General features: G+C 38.5%; 1 protein-coding gene across 2 annotated transcripts in view; it reads left to right on the forward strand.

The window, feature by feature from the left end:
* BLMH (bleomycin hydrolase) overlaps nucleotides 1-23,699 on the forward strand; it is a 51,598-nt gene that overhangs the window by 13,667 nt on the left and 14,232 nt on the right. For both annotated transcript variants that reach the window (XM_004483813.5, XM_004483812.5), the window contains exons 7-11: nucleotides 11,367-11,522; nucleotides 12,810-12,968; nucleotides 13,076-13,143; nucleotides 14,208-14,325; nucleotides 17,882-17,951. In XM_004483813.5, the coding sequence (XP_004483870.1) occupies nucleotides 11,367-11,522; nucleotides 12,810-12,968; nucleotides 13,076-13,143; nucleotides 14,208-14,325; nucleotides 17,882-17,951 (571 nt within the window). The remainder of the gene's footprint in view (nucleotides 1-11,366; nucleotides 11,523-12,809; nucleotides 12,969-13,075; nucleotides 13,144-14,207; nucleotides 14,326-17,881; nucleotides 17,952-23,699) is intronic.

Genomic DNA, 23,699 nt, shown 5'->3' on the forward strand with positions numbered 1-23,699 from the left:
ACACAGAGAAGAGACAATATGAGACGCAACAAACTAGGGAGCTGAGGTGATGCAAGAGAATGATGATCTCTCTCCCACTCTGGACGTCCCAGGATGGGTTCCCAGAGCCACCTAATGAGAATACAACAGACACAGAAGAACGCATAGCAACTGGACAGAGAGCAGACAACAGGGGGTTACAGGGGAAGGGGCAGAAATTTAAAAAAAAAAAACTCTCTTCAGAGGCTGTGGTGAAGAGGAGAAAAATTGGCTTTAAAGTACCTAGTCTCAGGCACTATCCTTTGGAAATGGGTTTCAAGCATATGGAATCAGTTCTGGAGCTCAGGAAATAGAATAATCTAGGAAAGCGATTGATATGATAGTGCAGATAGCTGTAACTTTTGGAATAATTGAAATCCCTGAGGGAGAATAGGAAGGTAGAACAAGTCTGAGTACAGAATTCTGGGAAACATTGTACTTCCTAGGTGGGAGGAGGAAAGTGAGGGCCAGAATTATGTTATGATGTAGGTGGTGGGCCTCTGTGTCAGGTGCTGCAGACAGGTCAAAGAATATGAAGACTAAGAAAAGGCCACTGGATTTCCTGAACAGAGATTTGTAGACTGGTGAAGGGAAGGAGTTAAATGGAAAGGAGTTAGACAGTGGCAATAAAAAGAAGGCAATTTCAAGAAGTTTGGCAGTGTAAGAGAAGGGGAAAAATTGGTTATCATGAATTTCACAAATAGTTATTGAGTTCCCACTAAATATCAAGCATTTTCTAAACACTGACTGTACAGTGGTGACCATGATGGACTTTACATTCTAGTTGAGGGGGACAGACAGTACACAATAAGCAAGAAACTATCTGACAGTGATTGATAGGGGCTCTGAAGAACATAAAACAGGGTGGTAGACAAAGGAAAAAGAAGAGCGGGTGAAAACGGGGGCTACTTTAAATTTGGGTGGTCAAGAAAGACCTCCCTGAGGTCAAAACTAAGCCAAGAACTTAGTAACAAGAATCCAGCCGCTCAAAGACCTAGGCATAGAGCATACACAGCAGAGGGGACAAGTGCAAAAGCCTAAGAAGGGAGGGGAGAGCTTGGTGTCTTTGAGGAATAGAATGAAGTCAGTGTTCTTGAGCTTGGATAGTAAGGTGGGGAGTGGCTGAAATAGATCTTGTCAGGAAATGGAGCAGCCATCTATAGGGCCTTGAGAGTTTGGACTTAGTTTTCTAAGTGAGGTAAACCATAGTGGGATAAAAGATTAAACTGAGGAGTGACACAATTTAATTTTTGTTTTGAAAATTTCACTCTGGCTATTTTGAGAGTGGATTGTAAAATAGCAAGAGGAACTGAGGAGACCTGTTAATGTACGTTTTCATGTCTTTCCCTGCCTGAAAATGTATTTAATGTCTCCAGAAAGTATCTTTTTCTGCCAGTTTTTGTAGGTTTTTTATGGTATATATATATATTTTTAAACAGATCCTGCCCTTCTTTCATTCCCAAAGCAGTAAAGGGCTGACATCCCTTCTCTCCTTTTTCTCTTCATATCAACAGTTACCAAGTCCCTTACTCCTTCTCCCTTATAACTAATGTATTTACCCTCAGCACTAAGGTTTCTTCAAAGTTCAGCTAGTTTCTGTGGCAGCTTTAGTGTCTTCCTCTTGATCATTCTACTCTGTGATCAATAAGCCATTTTACCTTTGAGCCTGGTTTCCCCATCAGTAAAAATTTTAAATTGGCGGGAAGCGGATTTGGCTCAACTGATAGAGGATCCGCCTACCGCATGGGAGGTCCAGGGTTCAAACCCAGGGCCTCCTGATCCATGTGGTGAACTGGCCCACTCACAGTGCTAATGTGCACAAGGAGTCCCCTACCATGCAGGGGTGTCCCCCACGTAGGGGAGCTCCATGCGCAAGGAGTACACCCCGTAAGGAGAGCCACCCTGCATGAAAAAAGCACAGCCTGCCCAGGTGTGGCACCACACACATGGAGAGCTGACGCAGCAAGATGACCCAACAAAAAGAGACACAGATTCCCGGTGCTGCTAAGAATCCAAGTGGACTCAGAAGAACATATACAGTGAATGGACACAGAGAGCAGACAAATGGGGGAGGGGGTGGGGGGAAGGGAAGAGAAATTTTCAAAAAATAAAATCTTTAAAAAATGTCTTTCAATTGGGATAGATGACTTCTTAAGGGCACTGCAGCTTTGAATTTTTATAGCAATAGAAATAATATTTTTACAGTGCTTTATACTATACTGTATACTCCTCATCAACCCACTATCGTAAATAGAAATGAGGGTTCTAAAATTCTTTCACTTCTTCAGTGGTTCCAAGCACTGAAATCTTTTAGCCTTACCTATTTTGCTCCCTTTACAAGAAGCTTGGAAACTACCTTCCCAATCTAACCTTTCTGTTTATTACAGTTTCCTCCATTCTGGGTCTGACTATAGCTCGCTTTAAATTCCTTAAGGTTATCCATAATGTCTAAGTATTCATGACTGACTCTCAACTATTGGTCCTCCCTTTCCTCCTCTCCCTTGATGTCTCCCTCCCAAATTTAGATATGTTTATGGTAATTGACTGAATCCCACATCATCTGTTGTTAAATTAGGAGCAACACATTATTTCCCCATATTTCATGTCTCCTTTCTGTGTCCCTTTTTTCTTTTGTCCTTTCTCTTTCCTGATTCCATTATTTATTGAAACTTCAGTAAATCATTTAAACCTCTGTGTTAGGGGAATATATTTTTAGAGAACAATTACAATGGGGCTCTTCTATAAAATTATACTTGAGAGGCAGGGCCCTTCTTATTTATAGTTTATTTACTCTGCCTACTTACAAAATGGATTTAAACTGGAAACAGGACTTGGACCTTTCTTACACCAACTGCAATTTTTCTGATGGGCTTATAGGTTGGCAGAAAGGGACTATACATACTCACATTGTAAGGTTAGTTTATATAAGTTTCCAGTTTGATTAGACAAATATACCCAATCTTAGATGCTAGATAGTCCCAAAAGACAGGTGCAGCTGCAGCTGCAGCATTATCTTCTCTTGGCCCTCAAAGTATACAAAGAAACCTTCTCAGGGGAGCCACACATTGAGTGCAGTTTTTGCCATTCCACTGCCCTTTTATTCTTGGGGCTCATATCACAATTTTAGGAAAACTTTCTTTAATAATCACTATTTAAGGGAATAATTACAAAAATTAGATCCTCCTGTTTTTTTTTTTTAAACCTAATTCAGTCAGCAAGGCCATGTCATTATTGGTTGGGAGTTGAAGGAAAGCAGAATCAGTTCTCGGGTGTCATTGAACCAAACAGCTCTCTGTCCTCAGCCTTCCACCAGCATTTTGTAAAGTCCATGTTCCTTGAGTTCACCCCCTTGGTTTTGTTTTAATATCTTTTATCAGGTTGGTTCTGACACTGTTATGTCTAAAAATCACAATTATAAGTCATTTATTCAGTAAATATTCCTGTAGCATTTGCTGTGTACCTGGCACTCTTCTAGGCATTTGAGATTCAGCAGCAAACAAAACAGACAAGAATACCTGTCTCACGGAATTTACATTCTAGTCGGGAGAGACAAATAAAATATGTAAGAAGCCAGGTGATAAGTGCTATGGAGAAAAGAAATCAGGAGAGAAAGATAGGAAGTGCTAGAATGGGGAGTGGGAAATTTCACTTCAAGTCACAGATATATTTCCCTAAATGGGCTAACTCTGGTTTTTCAATATGTAATTATATTCTGAGGACTGTAGTTGTACTTTTTATTTTTTCAGTTCTGTGAGATTTGTGTTTAATGTTCAATATCCCTTTTGTCCTGATTGCCAAGTGCCTCTTGCAAGAAGCAGGTGATACTCCTGCAATTGCCCACCAGAGAGCAGACTTAGATAACTAAACCTGTCTGTTGCTTGCTAGTTTTGTACCATTAGGAAGAGCAAATATTATTTCAGAGCAGCAGAATCTCTTATCAAGAAAATGTAGTTTCAGGGACCCTGGAGATTTTTTTTTTCATTAGAATTTCAATGCATTTTTTTGGGAGAAGTAATTTAACATTTTTTATGTCAGATACTTAAGTGCACATTAAGGAATTATGTAAGTTTTAGTGTAAAACATTCATATTTATCTTTACAGTATGTTTAAAAGTAATCAGAAATTAATTCTCTTGTCTTAATCTTCATTGACTTGGCCCTGCCTCTTCCTTTTTTTTGACCAAAAAAAGGCTGAGCCAGATAAACCACCCTTGGATAACTGAGACTTGATCGAAATGGTCTCATTAACATACTACATACACATGTGATAACAATTACTGGTTTGAAAATACAAATCATTTAAACCTATAATACCTTCCTAATTTAAACATCTTCTAACTCTATACTTTGCTGTCATTGTCTTCACCATAGTTACCAGTGGCAGTGTTCTCATAAAGATAGATTCCTGAAGTTGCCATTTGTAGTTGTGGTGTTGAGCAAATACAAAATGACTGTCTCACCACTGTAAATCCCAAATAGTTTGTTAATGCATGGCTAGAGTAGCTCAATTATAGTTGCTAATAGGATGCCCCACCATTTCTTTTCTATACTAGAAACCAACCTGGGAATGGTACAACATTAAAAGGGAAGAGGTTTAAGGACCAGCTGTTTAGGCTCATAAAACATAGTAAAACCTATTGAAGGAACGTTCTCTCTTAGAAAAGAGAACAAAACAAAAAGGAAAGACAAGCATAGCCTCCTCAGTAGGTTAATCTGCTTCTGTTCAGGTAGTTGAAAACAGACTATTTCCCATAATAATACATGAATTAGAGTCTCTATCCTTTTAGACCTAATATCATAGGCAGACCTTTTCCTAGTTTACTAGTTTTGGCTCAGAATAAATTTGAACCTTGGTAACTAAACCTCTGTCCTAAACCTTTTTGTGACCTAGAATGCACTGGAGATGATGAAGAGAAATATAGTGGTTGATGATGACATATGGATGCAGGCTGAGAAAATAGGGGAATCTTTGGTGTGTGTACCTGAGGGATGAGGAAGCCAGGTAGGGACTTGGGGATCTAATGAATTTCCCTAAAGGTCAGACTGGAGAAGATCTGGCTGCTCAAAACAACTACTCATGTGTGGCTAAAGAGTTTCAAGAAATAAGCTCCTTAATTGGTCTTTCAGGGTAAAATGGTGGGGGCAGGGTGTTAGGAAAGCAGGCTGGCATAGGAGGAGGTGGCAGAAGGGGACAGAAATCTCTGAAGGGAGAGACGGGTTGACATGACTGACTGGGAGCAGGGTCTATGAGGGGAAATAAGTTTAGATAAGTAGACTGGGGTAAAGTTGTGGAGAGCTTTTAAAATCAAACCATGCTTATCAGGGAAATAGAAATTAAAACCACACTGACATACCATTACATACCCACCAAAATGGCTAAAATCAAAAATATAATACCAGGTATTGGTGATAATGCAGAACAACTAGAAACTTCTTACATTGCTGGTGGGTATATAAATTGCTTCAGTCACTTTGAAAAGTATTTGGAAAAAGTGTTCTTAGCAGTTTTATTCATAATAATCCCTAAATGGAAACAACTCGTAGGTCCCTCAACCTGAGAATAAATTATGATATATTTAAGCAGTAGAAGACTGTACAGCAATGAAGACGAGTTACTGATATCCACAGTAACATGGGTGAATTTCACAGACATTCTGTTAAGCAAAGGAAGCCAGACACAAAACAGAATATTCTGTATGATTCCATTTGTATGAAGTTTAAGAATAGACAAAACTTACCAGTGATTATAGAAATCAAAATGGTAGATATCTTGGGAGGGTAGGGCCCAAGGGAACCTCAGGGGCTCTAGAAATGTTATGTATATATTGATCTGAATTGTGGTTACGTGAGTGTAAGACATACGTAAAAAAACAACTTGATCTATACACTTAAGATTAGTGCACTTTATACTCTTACGGAACGTATGTTATACCTCAATAAAAAGATAAAATACCAAGTAGTGGAATTTGGATTTGTTGAGGAAGTAATAGGGAAGCATCATTGGCTTTTGACAGGATAGTGACTTGAAGAAGGTGATACTCATAACCGTGTTTGTCCTATAGTGATGTGGAGAATGGGTGGTATAGAACAGTGTTGAAGCCAGCCTTTATATCCATTGCCAGCCACTGCACTTGATACTATAGGGAATGCAAAACCCATGACCAGTCCTTAGACAAGTTACATGAAATCCAGAAAGTTACAGTAAATAATACTCAGTTCACCATGCAAATGGAAACAGCATTCAAGTCAGACCTGAATTCAACTCCTAATTCCGCCATCAGTTGGCTTTGTGACTTCAGGCAAGCTCTTTATTTCCCTGAAACTTGATTTCCTTATCTGTAAAATGGGAACATCTATAGACTTTGCTGAGAGAATTAAAGGATAATATATTCAAAGATTATAATTATAGTGCAATAGACATTCAATAAATGTTCCTTTTTCTTAATACTTAATACTTATGAAGCAATCCTTTTTTTTTCTTTTTTGAGAGGGTGTGACATGAGTTCAGATTGTGGTTTTGCCACTTCCTGGCTATGTGACCTGAAGTGGGTTACTTTGAATTTCAATCTCCTCTTCTAGAGAAATGGGGAAAATTATACTTTGAGAGAGTCTTAAACGAACTTAACAGATATATAGTATCTAGCACAAAAGCAACACACTTAATAAATTTAAGATCCATTTTTCTTGAATTAATAGAGTATACAAATGTATGGTAAAAAATAATGCAGTTAGAATTCTGAGAGCAGCAAGAGAAAAGCAATATATAACATACAAGAGATATCCAATAAGATTAAGTGCTGATTTCTCACCAGAAACCATGGAGGCAAGAAGACAGTGGTCTGATATATTTAAGATACTACAAGAGAAAAACTTCCAGCCAAGAATCCTATATCCTGCAAGACTGTCTTTCAAAATGAGGGCGAAATTAGAATATTCACAGATAAACAGAAACTGAGAGAATTTCTAAGCAAGAGACCAGATTTTCAGGAAATACTAAAGGGTGTGCTAGAGCCTGAAAAAGAAAGACAGGAGAGAGGGGCCTGGAAGAGAGTCTAGAAATGAAGATTATATTAATAAAAGTAACTAAAAGTGTCAAAAGAGTGGTGAAAATAAAATATGACAGATAAAACTCAGATAGTCAGGAATAAACTTAACCATGATGTAAAACACTTTTATTCAGAAAACTGCAACTCAATGTTAAACAAATCCAAAAAGCCCTAAATAACTGGAAGAACATTCCATGCTCATGGATTAGAAGAGTAAATATCATTTATTATTTTTTATTAGCTGTATTAAAAGTATAGGGTTTTTTTTTTTTTAAGATTTATTTTTTTAAATTTCTCTCCCCTTCGCCCCCCCCCCCAAGTTGTCTGCTGTGTCCATTCACTACGTGTTCTTCTGTGACAGCTTCTATTCTTATCAGTGGCACCGGGAATCTGTATTTCTTTTTGTTGAGTCATCTTGTTGTGTCAGCTCTCCGTGTGTGCAGCACCATTCTTGGGCAGGCTGCACTTTCTTTCGTGCTGGGCAGCTCTGCTTATGGGGCACACTCCTTGCACATGGGGCTCCCCTACACAGCAGACACCCCTGCGTGGCAGGGCACTCCTTGTGCACATCCAGCACTGCGCATGGGCCAGCTCCACACGGGTTAAGGAGGCCCGGGGTTTGAACCGCAGACCTCCCATGTGGTAGGCAGATGCCCTATCCATTGGGCCAAGTCCTTTTCCCTTAAATATCATTTAGATGTCAAGTCTACTCAAATTGATATACAGATTTAATGCAATATCGATAAAAATTCCACCAGCAGTAAGGAAAAAATTGAAAGCACAACCATTAAATTTATTTGGAAGGATAAGGAGTCCTGAATAGCCAGAAACATCATAAAAAGGAAAAGTGAACCCTCATCTCCAGACTTTAAATCATAATACCTACCTATAGTGGTAAAAACAACATGGTACTGGTCTAAAGATAGACACAATAGACCAATAGAACCAAATTTATGATTCAGAAACAGACCCTCACAGGTATGGTCAAGTGATTTTTGACTAGCCTGTCAAAAGTCACACAGCTGGGGCAGAACAATCCATTCAACAAATGGTGTTGAAAGAATTGGACATCCATAGCTGAAAGAAGGAATGAGAACCTCTGTCTCATACCTTATCCAAAAACTAACTCAAAATGTATCAAAAAACTAAAAGTAAAAGCAAGAACCATAAAACTTCTAGAAGAAATGATTGGAAAATATCTTTATTTTTTATTTTTTAAAAGATTTATTTATTTATTTAATTCCCCCCGCCCTCCCCTGGTTGTCTGTTCTCGGTGTCTCTTTGCTGCGTCTTGTTTCTTTGTCCGCTTCTGTTGTCGTCAGCGGCACGGGAAGTGTGAGAGGCGCCATTCCTGGGCAGGCTGCACTTTCTTTTCACTCTGGGTGGCTCTCCTCACGGGCGCACTCCTTGCGCGTGGGGCTCCCCTACCCGGGGGACACCCCTGCGTGGCAGGGCACTCCTTGTGCGCATCAGCACTGCGCATGGGCCAGCTCCACACGGGTCAAGGAGGCCCGGGGTTTGAACCGCAGACCTCCCATGTGGTAGACGGACGCCCTAACCACTGGGCCAAGTCCGTTTCCCTGGAAAAGATCTTTAAAACCTGGTGGTAGGGGAAACGGACTTGGCCCAGTGGTTAGGGCGTCCGTCTACCACATGGGAGGTCCGCGGTTCCAACCCCCGGCCTCCTTGACCCGTGTGGAGCTGGCCCATGCGCAGTGCTGATGCGCGCAAGGAGTGCCCTGCCACGCAGGGGTGTCCCCCGGGTAGGGGAGCCCCACGCGCAAGGAGTGCGCCCCATAAGGAGAGCCGCCCAGTGCGAAGAAAAGTGCAGACTGCCCAGGAATGGCGCCGGCCACACTTCCCTTGCCGCTGACGACAACAGAAGGGGACAAAGAAACAAGACGCAGCAAAAAGACACAGAGAACAGACAACGGGGGGGGGGGGGGGAATAAATAAATAAATCATAAAAAAAATTAAAAAGATGAAAAAGACTGATGCTGGAATTGCAAATACAGGGGAAACGGACTTTGGCCCAGTGGTTAGGGCATCCGTCTACCACATGGGAGGTCCGCGGTTCAAGCCCCGGGCCTCCTTGACCCGTGTGGAGCTGGCCCATGCGCAGTGCTGATGCGCACAAGGAGTGCCGTGCCACACAGGGGTGTCCCCCGCGTAGGGGAGCCCCACGCGCAAGGAGTGCACCCATAAGGAGAGCCGCCCAGCGCGAAGGAGGGAGCAGCCTGCCGAGGAATGGCACCGCCCACACTTCCTGTGCCACTGACCACAACAGAAGTGGACAAAAAGAAACAAGACGCAGCAAAAAGACACAGAAAACAGACAACCGGGGAGGGGAGGGGAATTAAATAAATAAAAATAAATCTTTAAAAAAACAAAAAAGGAATTGCAAATACAGTAGATGTCTCTTAAAAAAAAAAACAAAAAAAACCTGGTGTTAGGTTGTGGATTCTTAAAGGAGATGAGAGAAGGATTGAGTGGACTACTGATGTTTAATGTATGTAGAAGTTTTAATTAGCTTTACTTTAAAAATTGTGGAAATTATAGAGTGGATGGTAACACAGTGAGTAACAGCTAGTTTATAAATGGGGATGTGACTGAAAATGGTAGTTTAGTTATGTAAAGTCATTTGACAGAATGCTTGAGAATAATTTAGGAACTGTATAGCACAGTAAACTAAGAGGTGGGTGAGAATTGTGGTTGATGGTACAGATGCAAGAATGTCCTTTGTTAGCTAGAACAAAGGTATATCACTACTGCAGGGTTTTGGTAATGTGGAGAAGCATGGGAAAAATACAGCTGGAGTGACCTATGGACTGTGGTTAGTAGTAATAATTTAATATTCTTGCATCTATGCGAAGGATGTACTGTGTGGATCCTGAGGCAGTATGGAAAATGTGAGCCAAATGTACACTATGGACATGGCAATAATCAGATGATATTATTTTATCTGTAGCAAATGACACACCACGTTGTGGTATGTTGATGGAGGGGTGTTGTTTGGAAATTCTGCACTTGTGCATGATTGTTTTATAAGTTTACAACTTCTGTCATAAAAAAATATATATTTAAAAAATAATAGGGCGGGTTGGGGGAAAAACACACAAAATGTAAGATAAGAACTATGATTAGTAGTAAGATTTTCATAGTGTTCTTTTATAGTTTGTAACAAACGTCTCATGACAATGCAAGGTATTGGTGGAGGGTTGATGTATGGGACCCCTGTATGATGTTATGCATGTTTGCTTTGTAAGTTCATAACTTTTACTATACACTTAATTGTTTATGTGTGTTCATGTATAAATGATATAAAGACAATAATCGGATTGGTTAGGGGAAAAATACTTTGTTTAGTAGTAATATTTTGACAATGCTCTTTAATCATTAGTTAAAAAGGTTTAAAAACAATGCAAGTTATTGGTGGTAGGGTGAGATGTTATATATGTTTGTTTGATGTTATGTTTGTTTTGTAAGTTCACAACTATTATACATTTATTTCTGTATGTTTATGTATGAGTGATATATTTCAATAAATTTTAAAAAATAATGCAGTTAATAAATGATGAGATTGGGTCAGAATAGTAGCTGGTAAAGAAAGAAAAGACATTCTAAGAAGCAAATTTGATATGGGAGAGGAAGTACTTTCTATACCCTGATCTTGTGCAAGGCATGTCTCTACACTTATATTTTTGTCTTTCTATAAAATGTGAATAATATAAAATACATGCTTGGAGCATAAGGAAGCTAACTTGAAGGTGTGTAACATCATTAGAAACTATGTTATGGTCTCACAGTCGAAAAAATGGTACCTTGCTACTAAAAGTTACTCCTTTTATTATACTTTTAACAGGTATTGTCATGCAAGTTCCAAATGAAAAGCTAATGACATTTCCAGAAGTTGAGACCCCTGTACAATCAAAGGAAAACATAGATGAATAAAGGGAAGGAAATCTGTGTATAAAATATAGGTCATTATCTGTCTCTTGAAATGTAATCAACAGAGCAGCAACCCAGATCTTTGTTAGCTTTCAATGGTGGGTGGTTTCTTGACTAAGGAAGTTTAATTTTCAGGGTGAATACTAAACACTAAATATTAACATTTCAGAATTACATTATTCAGAGTGTTTATTTGAGAGCTCTTAAGTTGACTGATACCATTATTACATTTCCCGTGACATTTCTGGCTTGAATTTGGCCTCTAATATCTTGTTTCCCATACTTAAGGAGAATGAAGAGGTAAATATAATACTTGCTGCTAGCTATTTTGCTCATCTGTCCTTCTCTCTTCCAGATATTCCGAGTGGTCTGCATCTGTTTGGGTAATCCACCAGAGAAATTCATCTGGGAGTATAGAGACAAAGATAAAAACTATCAGAGGATTGGTCCCATAACACCTTTGGAGTTTTATAGGGAACATGTCAAGCCAGTCTTCAATATGGAAGATAAGGTTGGCGACTGCTACTAGCTGTTTACTTTCAGATGTCTGGTAGAAAACTCCTGGGTTAACATGCATGATCATTAAACTAGACACCAAGCAAACATTATTTTCCCTTCCTCTCAGTTATTTTTTGTATGTAATAATGGTGGTCATATCAGGCTCTACCACCTTACCTCAGTGTTCCTCTTCAGAGACTTTTCAGACTAGCCAGCAGGCAGTTCAGTTCCCAAGTGCTCCCCTCATTAAGGCCCAGAATCAGGGAAGCGGACTTGGCTCAGTGGATGGGGCATCCGTCTACCACATGGGAGGTCCACAGTTCAAACCCCGGGCCTTCTTGACCCGTGTGGAGCTGGCCCACGTGCAGTGCTGATGCGCGCAGAGAGTGCCATGCCACGCAGGGGTGTCCCCCGTGTAGGGGAGCCCCACGTGCAAGGAGTGCGCCTCATAAGGAGAGCCGCCCAGCGCCAAAGAAAGTTCAGCCTGCCCAGGAATGGTACCACACACACGGAGAGCTGACAACAAGATGACGCAACAAAAAAAGAGACAGATTCCTGTGCCACTGACAACAACAGAAGCGGACAAAAGAAGAACACGCAGCATATGGACACAGAGAGCAGACAACTGGGTGGGGGGGGAGGTGAAGGGGAGAGAAATAAATAAAAATAAATCTTAAAAAAAAAAAGGCCCAGAATCATTCTCAGGTGTAAATACAAAGTATTTTGGGTATTTCTTATCATGAGTTCAGAGCACCTCTGCTCTGTGGACCCCTTTGGGGCTTACTCATAAAAGAAAACAGTGTTCCCTTCTGGTTTTTCCTGTTCCCTTCAGGTCTTGCCCACCTGCTTTAGCAAGATGGATAGGGCCTCCTTCCTTTATTGGCTTTTTTACCCTCTTCTGTGCAGATAGATTTTGTTTTATGATTGGAATCCCAGTTCTGTTTAAATATTCCTAGGTGTTGAGCCTATTTTGTAACTTGAGAGCAGGGATCTTGTAGTGATGGGGTCTCATGCATGCAGTTTTCCAGAATTATTTTGGGGGCAGTTCTTCCCAGTAGGAAAACAGGTATATGGAGCTACCAAATGTGTCCCAGTTAAGAAGAATAAGCCCATTTACGTTTGTGCTAATAAGAAAATGAGTATGCATTGTGCTGCCTTTTGTTTCTTTGTTGTGTAACGGGGTGGTTGTAGTACTTTTTTGTTAAGGCAGAGTTGGTGAGCTTGATACAAACATGAACCTAGAGTAGAGGTATGTCTGTCTTGCTTTTAGTTCTAATCAACATGTTTTTGATCTCAATAGATTTGTTTAGTGAATGACCCTCGGTCCCAGCACAAGTACAACAAACTTTACACAGTGGACTACTTAAGCAATATGGTTGGAGGGAGAAAAACGCTATATAACAACCAGCCCATTGACTTCTTGAAAAAGATGGTTGCCGCGTCCATTAAAGATGGAGAGGTTGGTATAGTTTTTGTATCTTTCCGATTAGAGTTACAAGCCTCTTATTTCACTTATTAGGTGTAATAGGAAGATAGGATTTATCTTTGACTTTCTTCTATTTTTAGGCTGTGTGGTTTGGCTGTGATGTTGGAAAACACTTCAATGGCAAGCTGGGCCTCAGTGACATGAATGTGTGAGTGCAAGAAATTAAAAATTGTCATTTGTGGTTGTTGCTTTTGGAGTGCACTCTTGATATGAAATGACTGCTTGAGGTTCATTCAGAAAGTAAGATTGACCTAAGGGTGGGTCTCTTTCTTTCCATCTTGAAGAGTTTGAGGGTTCATAGCAGAAGTTCCACTTTCTTAAATGCTCTAATCCAGGGAGTCCAAATCATTGTTCATATCTGAGTTGAAATCTTTGGGTATCCCTAAAAACCATCTTATGTGAGAAAGACACTTTTAGAAAATTGATTATTGTGTACATCTGCTCAGTGCATTTGGGAATGTAATGCAATAAAAGGTTTTATAGACCTCTTTTATACTCTACTATTCTTAAATTTGGTGCCTTATGTGTTTTAAGTCTTTATGACAATTAAGACTAATTTGCATGCTCACTTTAAAGTAGTTCTTTCTGATCTTTTGTTGCAGTAAAGGTTCATCTGCATACTAAATCACAGAAGATTCCTTGGCTATTAATGGTTACTTAAAAGTAATTGTTATTTATAGGAAGTTGAGTAAATACCTTGAGAGTTTAAAAAAGAGACAAGAAATCTGTTAAAAGAGAGAATAAGATTTTTTTTAAACTTTGGAAGTGTTTTCCAGGATTTTTGGAATTATTTGCTTAAAGTTCACAGTCAGCAATGGCCTAAATGGACTCAAATTGGGTAGTATCAAAAGGGACCATTTTCAAAGAAGTTACTTTGAAAGCGGTTTTCATTGTTTTTAAAGTTCTTCTCTCTTTTAAGATTTTCTTGCCAAAATAACAATGCAAACTTATCTTGTCAGTGTTTTGACACAGAGAATTTAAGTTTAATCATTTGATATTTTCTTAAGTACTATTGTGACACATAGAGAATGGAGTCCCGTTGAGAGAATAAATTCTGTATACACCATATTCTCTCTGAAGAGTTCAAACAATACCCCTATTTATTTGGTGCTATTAAACCCCTTCAGATTTCTTCCATGTTCCTTTTGTAACCAGTCCAGTTTTCCCCCATAATTGAACTCCCTTTATTTTGTACCAACATTCTTGTTACAGCTATGACCATGAATTAGTGTTTGGTGTCTCCATGAAGAACATGAGCAAAGCCGAGAGGTTGACTTTTGGTGAGTCACTGATGACCCATGCCATGACCTTCACTGCTGTCTCAGAGAAGGTATGACCCTCAGCATGCCTACTGTAGTGTTTGTGTAAGTGGAACACACTCTCCTTCAGGCTCTTTTATCTATCAGAGCTTCATTCACAGTGTTTATGACTTCTGCTAAAAGTTTGCTTCCAAGCAAGACATTTTACCTGTGTCACATGGGGTTTGGCTGCATGCTCAGAAGTAGTAAAAATAGGAACTTTCCATGAGGAGCAGAATCAGGGCAGGAGAAAATAAGATAGTAATGCTTTTCTGTAACTTTGGAAGTATGTGGTGTGAAGAGAGGTCAGCAAAGGAACTTGGGAGATAAAAACTTCTGTTTTTTAAGGAGTTAAATGTGTTCTAAAAAGTGTGAACAGTTTTCATATCTTTATGACCTATATTCAGACTTTACGTTCCTTTCATTTGTCATTCAGATTCTTCTGCAGTAAAATGTCAGTAGCGGTAATTTGTGGCCCCCATGCTCATTACTGGTTTTATGCAGAGCTTAAGGAAATTGGATCTAAAGTGTTTTGAATTTTCTGTGAAATAGTCTGAGTAGTAATATCACCATCTATAGGACACAGTGGTGAAAACACAGCTGAAATTTTGTCTTTAACAAGTAAGCCTCCCTACTTTCACACTGTAGAATGAGCACTTTCTGGGCTTAGGGATCATAGGGAAGAGAAAACTTTGAACTCATTTCATTCTTTATCACCTTTCTAGCCTGTCTGATTACTGGAAAGGAAGTCACAGGATACCTGCCTTACATACATTGTTTTATAAAATAGTTTGATGGATATTTTGCTCTCCTGTCTACTAGATGTTACCTAGGAAGGTTCTCCTTCCTCGATAACTTAAGACCTGATTTATTTTTTTGTACACCCTAGGCAAAATTGTGAGAGGTACGGGTTTTTCTTTTTAGTACTTCTTCCTGTACTTCTTTCTCCCATCTCTTCCAACTACCTCAATTGAAGGTTCCCCTTTGACCCTACAGTATCCAAGATTCTTTTGCTTTTGCCCTATTCCGTATCTGATCTTAAGGTAGGCATTACTTTCCTACAAATTATAGGACCAGAGTTTTAAATGGTGACACTGAGATATTCATGGTTTCATTTGAGTTCAAACACAGGATGGTATCAAAAGTACCCTGAACTAATTAGGTAAGTCTGTGTTGATATTTCTGACCCTCGTGTAGTTTTTATAAATGAGTTCATGGAATTCTGTGAACTCTTTACCTCCTTATTTCATTCTTTGACATTCTCAGCTCTATAGTTAGCATGACCTCCATACCAAGAAACAGACAATTCAGGGTTACCCAGAAGAATGAGCATGTAGAGTACAGTTGGACCTGTATAGATCAAGGAAAACCATTTGAGGATAGCAGAATGTGATTTAAAAAGTTTTATCACCCATATTTAACAAAATTCTTACATATGAAATATAAACAAAGCATTAAATTAAATAGTAAGTTTTTAAAATAAGGCTGCCTTTGACATGAAAAGCAAAACATTAGGAAGATCTTTTTGTGAATAAAATACTAAGTTGTTCACATTTATGGTTCGGCCTGCTATATAGTGAAATTCAGTAAATTTGAAACTAAACTAAAGCTCCTGAAATTAAAATTAAGCTTTTTAAATATTTAGAGGGATATTAAAAAAACAAACAAACACACATCCTCGCCTGTTTTAATTTGTCATTTTCCATCTCTATTAAGAGTATTCCTATTTCCAGAAATAAAAATCCTACATAAGTCATGTCATTTGCTTTCAAACATTTATGCTATGGTTTATTGACATGCCATTTTTCCTCAGGGAAATGGAGCTACCTTATGTGGTAATAGTATAAAGCAGAATTTATATTATCATAACTGGAATTTTGAGATTTTTCTCTTTCCTTCACTTTGAGTTTTTACCACTAAAGCTAGTTTGAACTGCATTAGAATAATAATACAGAGATGAATACATTCTAGTAGCTGTGTTTCTGGGATATTTTTTTCTCTTGCTTTCTTCCTAGAATCCCCATGAAGGAGGTCCAGGTATTATCATCCCATATTTGTACATGACACAGAGGACAGTTTGATCTAGGTCATTCATGCAGAAATTGGCAAAAGAAAGAATACAAAACATTTTCAGATTTATAATAACATGACTTTAGGTCTTTAGGTAATATAGATTCCAAGAGTGATATTTAAAAGGAAAGGAAAGATGGACAACAATGGGAGTATAGAAATCTAAACAGACATTTAATATGCTAGTCCCAGAATGTGTGTGCGTATATATATATTTTTTTGAGGTAATGGGGAATGAACCCAGGATCGCTTATGTGGGAAGCAAGTGCTCAACCACTTGAGCTACATCCATCCCCTGTATTTTAATGATAACATGGTTTTGAAAGTTCCAGGGGCAATTAAAGGATAGTATAGATAAGGATGTTTGAAAATGATGGGTGACAGATTGTTGGCTGTTTCTGAGACTGAAACATTACTGACATCCAGGAAAACTGCCAAGACTAGAGTATTCAGGTCAGCAGAGCTAATGGGAAACCAAATCCCATGTAGATGAGATTCATCATGCAGTTATAGGCAAGTGAGAGTTGACAGGTGAAATCATTTGAAGATGATGCAGGGACCAGCTTTCTTTTCATGCTACAAAGATTTAAATTGTTTTGACATCAGCGTATGCTCTGGGTAGACCTGAAAGAGAAAAGTCTCTTCCCACCTGAAGCCTTCTTCATCTCCCTCTCTGTGTCACTATAATAAAGACTGTAAACAAAGGCTATCATAATGAGTGTCATTGTTCCTTTAAGAAGATGAAAACTGAGCTTATTTTATTAATGAAAATAGAAGAGGGAGGATAATAGAACTACCTGAATTTTGTTTTATGAAAATAGTCTTTTGCTTTTGCTTTGCTATTCAGTCTGTTCTATTAAATCCAATACTTATGTAACTGAATCAGTAAAAGAACACATTTGGAGAATATCATTACTTGGTTTCCCTAATTTGAAAATCGGGCATGATGAGAATGTAGGTTTTTAAGAAGTTTCTGACCAGGCCTTTAAAATCATTCCTAAAATAAATATAGTAGTATACCTTACCTTTGGAAAGAACACTGGTTAAAATCAAGAGTCCCAGACTTCAGATGATATTCACTACTTTTAGTAATTTAATATTCCATTTTCTTTAGCCAAGTAGCTTTTTTTTTTTTTTTATTTTTTTTTTAAGGAGGTACTGGGTATTGAACTCAGGATCTTGTACGTGGGAAACAGGCATTCAACCACTTGTGCTACAATCCATTCCCCAAGTAGCATTTTTTAAAATGCTTATTTTCTGTTTAAAGAGAATGTAAAGCAGAAAATAACATTCATTGTTTTGTTTGCTTTATTGCATATTTATTCCAAGAGATTCAAACTCCACTTCTGTTGGAATATCCCTAATGATAGAAAATAGATGTCCCAGATCATGTATATCATGGCTATATAGAGCAGGCTGTTTCCTCTCAGTGGCTTTAGAAGAGCTAAAATTCCATTATACCTCAGGAGGGGGTTTCTGGTTTCAAACTATACACTGTTATTGCCCATTCTTTTGCAGAATGATAGGGATGGAGCATTCATGAAATGGAGAGTGGAGAATTCATGGGGAGAAGACCATGGCCACAAAGGTGAGCTTAATTTGGTATTACTAACTCAGGGTATCTGGTGTCTGCTCTACTCTCTGCCTTTTAAGATCTATAGATGCTCTGATGTGGAGGATTTTTCAGTAATTAGTCCTATTGGCTATACTATTCTAAAGAAAAATCTGAAGATCTCGTTTGCTCCCAGGATCCTTGTGACCCAGCAGCCTTGACTGAACCCTCATGTTTAGTCTGACAGCATTATATGCTGCCTCGGTCTAGTGTCTTAGATTCATTACAAACCATAATGCTCTTCTTTGTATCAGAACCACCTTGGCCATTGAGAATGTGGGCGCTCTTTGCCAGAACATTTGCTAAATGGTATTTGGTATATTTTCATCTTCTGCACCAACTCTCCAGAAAGTCAGAAGCCTTCTAAGCAGGAAAATGGGATTAGTAAGAAACTTTCTTGAGGTATTTATTAGAGAGTCCTTAGAAGTTATAAAGTCTAAAGAGGGGAAGAATGTCTTGGATATCATTTGAAATTGTTTTATATTGATGGATCGAAACCAAGGCAGAAGTCATGAATAAATATAGTAATTAGACTTAGAAAAATTACACAGGCAAAATGTATTGTAGAAAAATTAAAAAGTTCTGAGAGAGATATTTAATGGGTATTTTGAAAATTATAGTTTAAAATAAAAGAAGTGGAAGAATCATGAGTAGGGGAATTCTGAATGAGTGTAACTATATTATATTGGGGAAATAGATTATCATATATTCCCAATAGGGTCCACCAAGAAGGTGTTGATTTCATGAGGCTGTGTGCTTTGCCTCTGGTATCCGGATGTACGTAGAGCCCTCAGGAGCAATCTTGTTTAAGGTTTTGTTTACTATGGTAGTTTGTGAAATCTGCTTGAGACCTGCATAAGCATAACCTCTGGAATGACCTCCCAACTCACTCTGAAATCTCTTAGCCATAAAAACTCTTTTTTATTTAATGTTTCCCTCTTTTTGGTCAAGGTCTTTTTCCAAATGCATCCCTAGTTAGCACTTGGTAATAATCCCTTGGTGCCAAGGATCCTCATCCCTGGAAGTCCTGTCCCATGTTGAGGAGAAGGTAGTGGAATTCATTTGCTGAGTTTGACTTAGAGAGAGGCCACGTTTGAGGAACAGGTTTTCAGGAGGTAACTAAGGCATCGATCAAAATTAGGCTAAGTTTCATTTTTACAGGAATAAGATTCATGAGTATAAGCATTAAGATCAATGGCTTGGCATATTGGCTTTTTTTCTTTTGTTAGGCATGGTTTATATATTCCAGAGATTTTTGCCATTTTATTTGAGAAAGAAGCAGCACTTTCCCAGGATGAAAGTTTAATATTTTAGCTACTGTGTGGGCCTCTATTGAGAAAACATACTGTGACAACACGAATACATTCATGTCCCATGAAAGTATGCTTTAGGTACATTTTTTCCCATACACCACTATCAACACCCTGTACTAGTGATGAACCTTTGTTATAGACCCTGAAAGAACTTTCTTATATTTGTATTCTTAACCACAATCCTCAGCCACCCCAGAGTTCAGTGAGGTATATAGTTCCGTGTTTTATACTCTAGCTTTCCTTCTAGCATCATGGCCTATTGGCCCATTTTTTAATTGGATTGTTTGTCTTTTTGTTGTTGGGTTATAGGAGTTGTTTATATATTAACATTTGGATATTAAACCCTTATCCGATATCTGGATTCCAAAGGTTTTCCCCCATTCCATTATATTTTCACTTCTTGATAATACCATTTAATGCACAAAAGCTTTTCATTTTGATGAAGTCCATTTTATCATTTCTTTTGCTGCTCATGCTTTTGGTGCCATCTCTTAAGAATCCATTGTCAAATCACAGATCATGAAGATTTCCTCTTATATTATTTTATAAGGATTTTATGGTGTTAGCTTTTATATTTAGGTTCTTGGTCCATTTCGAGTTGACTTTTGTATGCGGTGTAATGGTCGGGGTCTTTCTTCATTCACTTGTTTATGAATATCCAGTTTGTCAAGTATCATTGGTTGACGAGACTATTCTTTTCCTCATTGCATGTACTTAGCAACCTTGTCAAAAATCAATTGGCATAAATATGTAGGTCTATTTATGGACTTTAAGTTCTGTTCCATTGCTCTATTTGTCTAGTACTATGCTGTTTTGATTATTGTAGCTTTATAGTATAATTTGAAATTGGGAAGTGTGTCTTCCAAGTTTATTCTTTTTTAAGATTATTTTGGCCATTTGGGGTCCCTTGCAATTCCATATGAATTTGATTGACTTTTCCATTTCTGCAAAAAAGCTGCTGGAATTTTTATAGGCATTTCATTTAATTTGAAGGTCGCTTTAGGCAGTATAGACATCTTAACAATATTAAGTGTTCCAATCCATGAACATGGGATGTCTTTCCATTTATTTAGTTCTTCTTTAATTTCTTTGAGCAATGTTTAATAGCTTTCAGTGTACAAGTCTTTTACCTCCTTGTTCAAATTTATTATTAGGTAATTTATTCTTTTAGATACTTTTGTAAATGGAAATGTTTTCTTGATTTCCTCTTCAAAATGTTCATTACTGGTGTATAGAAACCCAAATAATTTATGTGTATTTATCTGTATATCTTATATAATTTTGTTCTCAGTTATACCATTACTGCTTTATTTTGTATTAAGTTGCTTTTTTATAGTGTACCATTTTGATTCCCTTCTTTCCTTTTCTCTACATTTTTAAATTATTTTCTTAGTGGTTATCTTTGTAATGACAATAAACATCTTAAACTAATAATAACCTAATTTGAGTAGTACCAAACTCTGTACTATACAGAGTATAGTAATATACGTACTCTATATTCTTACATATCTGTCCCTCCCCCATTATATTGTTATTGTCTCAGATTACATCTTTTTTTTTTAAAGATTTATTTTTATTTCTTTCCCCTTCCGCCCCCCCCCCAGTTGTCTGTTCTCTGTGTCCATTTGCTGCATGTTCTTGTTTTTGTCCGCTTCTGTTGTTGTCAGCGGAATGGGAATCTGTGTTTTTGTTGTGTCATTTTGCTGCGTCAGCTCTCCGTGTGCGGCGCCATTCCTGGGCAGACTGCACTTTCTTTCGCACTGGGCGGCTCTCCTTACAGGGTGCACTCCTTGCACGTGGGGCTCCCCTACTCAGGGACACCCCTGCATGGCAGGGCACTCCTTGCGAGCATCAGCACTGCGCATGGGCCAGCTCCACACGGGTCAAGGATGCCCGGGGTTTGAACCGCAGACCTCCCATGTGGTAGACGGACGCCCTAACCACTGGGCCAAGTCCGCGTCCCTCAGATTACATCTTTCTATAGTGTATGGCTATTAATATAGACTTAAAATGTTATTTTATACATTTGCCTGTTAACTCTTATTGAGGAAGGGAAAGACAATTAGTAACCCAAAAGTGCAATAATACAGGATTTTATATTTACATAGTTACCTTTACCAGTCTTCTTTGTTTCTTCTTATGGTTTCAACTTACTGTCTAGCGTTCTTTTATTTCAGCCTAAAGGACTCTCCTTAGCATTTCTTGTAGAGCAGGTCTTCTGGTAATGAACTCTTTCAGCTTTTGTTTCTCTCTAAGAGTCATTTCTTCTTCATTTATGCTGGATTAGAGTCCTTGGTTGACAGGTTTTTTGTTGTTGTTGTTTTCTTAAATTCTTAAATATGCCATCCCTCTGTCTTCTGAGAAGCCCACTGTTAATTTTATTGGGGAGCTCTTGTATGTGACAAGTTGCTGATCTCTCATTGCTTTCAGGTACCCTCCTTGTCTTCGGATTTTGACATTTTCACTGTAAGGTGCTTTGATGTAGGTATCTTAGAATTTATCCTGCTTGGAGTTCATTGAGCTTCCTGGATTCATGTCTTTCATCATCAGATTGGGGAAGTTTTCAGTCATTATTTATTCAGGTACTTTTTCTGCCCCATTTTCTCTCTCTTGTCCTTCTGGGTCTCCAGTGATGCCTATAATGGTACCACTGAGGGTGTTCCACAGGTCCCTCAGGCTCTGTTCATTTCTCTTCATTATTTTTTCTTTCTGTTCCTCACACTGGATAATTTCAATTTATCTTGTCTTCAAAATCACTGATTCTTCTTCCTGTTCAGATCTGCTGTTGAATCTGTCTGATGAGGTTTTCATTCAATTACTGTACTTTACAGCTCCAGAATTTCTGTTGCATTATTTTTTTTGTAACTTCCATCTCTTTATTTTGTTCAGGCAATATTTTCCTAATTTCCTTTAGTTCTTTGTACATGAATTATTAGTTCATTGAACATATTTAAAGTCTTTGACTAATAATTCTAGTGTATGAGTTTCCTCAGGGTGGTTTCTGGCCAATCCTTTTTTTCCTGTGAATGGGCAGTATTTTCTTGTTTCTTGATGTGTTTTATAATTTTTTATTGAGAACTGGACCTTCTGAGTATTATGTTGTTGTAACTTAAAATCTAGTTCTCCTACTTCTCTGGGATTGCTAGGTTTTGTTGTTGTTGTTAAAGGCTGGAGCTTTCAGCTTGTGACTTTTCCAAACTATTTTTGCTTCCAAATGGGGAATGCCTGAGAGGGTTTGGAACATTAGCTGCACTCAGAGCTGGCCCCCCAGTGACCTGAAATACCTTTATCAGAAGGTGTGATCAGTAGTCAGACCACTCACCCCTGTATTTTGGAGGATTAGGTCCTTATGGTTCACCCTGGCACCAGCAAGCTGTACTAGGAGCCTGGGCTATAATCCCCATTGCTGCCTGCCACATAGTAGGGGGCGGGGGATGGTAGCTACTGCACAGAGGATGAAATTCACTGATATTCACTGCAGTTTTCCAACCTCTTCCTCCAGCTCTTCCCAACATGCTGCATAGTGTTCCATTAGACTCCAGAATTTCCAAATAGTTGATTCAGATAGTTCCTACCAGTTCAATAACTGTTTTGGTAGCGGGATTGATTCTGGAGCTTCTTACTCTGCCACCTTCCCATAATCCTCTTGAGACCACACTTAAAGACTGTTTTTAATAGTAAATGAAAGTCTTTTAAAGGAATTTTTGTGCTTTTATTTTCAGGATTTAAACCAAAAGCAGCAACCACCATGGAGTATGTGTGCACATGAACATGTACATGTGTGTGTGCTAAAAGGTGATGGTATGTGTGGGCACATAATCAGGCAGCTCTTTTACAGATCCATATTCCTTACTTCCAAACAATGAATACTAGCTGGGAAAAACATTAACCGTAGTTTTCTAGACCAGTTAGAAGGGTGGAAGGAAATAGTTAGGAAGCCCGAGAAGAGACACCCAAGACCCTTCCTTGGAACCAAACTTTAGTGTATCTCATCCAGCATATCAACCAGCCTTTTTTTTTTTTCTTTTTAATTAAAAACAGGTAAGCAAACAAACAAACAACAACAACAACAAAAAAAACAGAGTGAAAGAAAAGAAAGCAGAGATCTCAGCAACTCTTTGCCTGTTTCCTCCCTCTGTGTTTAGAAACTGATTTTGAAACCAGGATTTCCAGACCCCTAGGATTTCTAAGGATAAAAGGTGATGGAGGAGTTGTGGGGGTTTAGAAGTGAGAAGGTAGAGCTTCATTCACTGGTATTTGAGAACTGCTATTCTAGAAGAGCCTGTTAATCTGAGTTTTGAACTTAACAGGACTTGAGAATGTTAATTGAGCAGCACAGGCCAATATAATGGCCAGAATCTGAAGGCCATTTAATCTGATGTCCCAAGTTTTTTCCTCTCCCCATGAAAAT

This window comes from Dasypus novemcinctus, chromosome 21, assembly GCF_030445035.2.
Source record: "Dasypus novemcinctus isolate mDasNov1 chromosome 21, mDasNov1.1.hap2, whole genome shotgun sequence".
In the NCBI taxonomy this organism is placed as follows: Eukaryota; Metazoa; Chordata; class Mammalia; order Cingulata; family Dasypodidae; genus Dasypus; species Dasypus novemcinctus.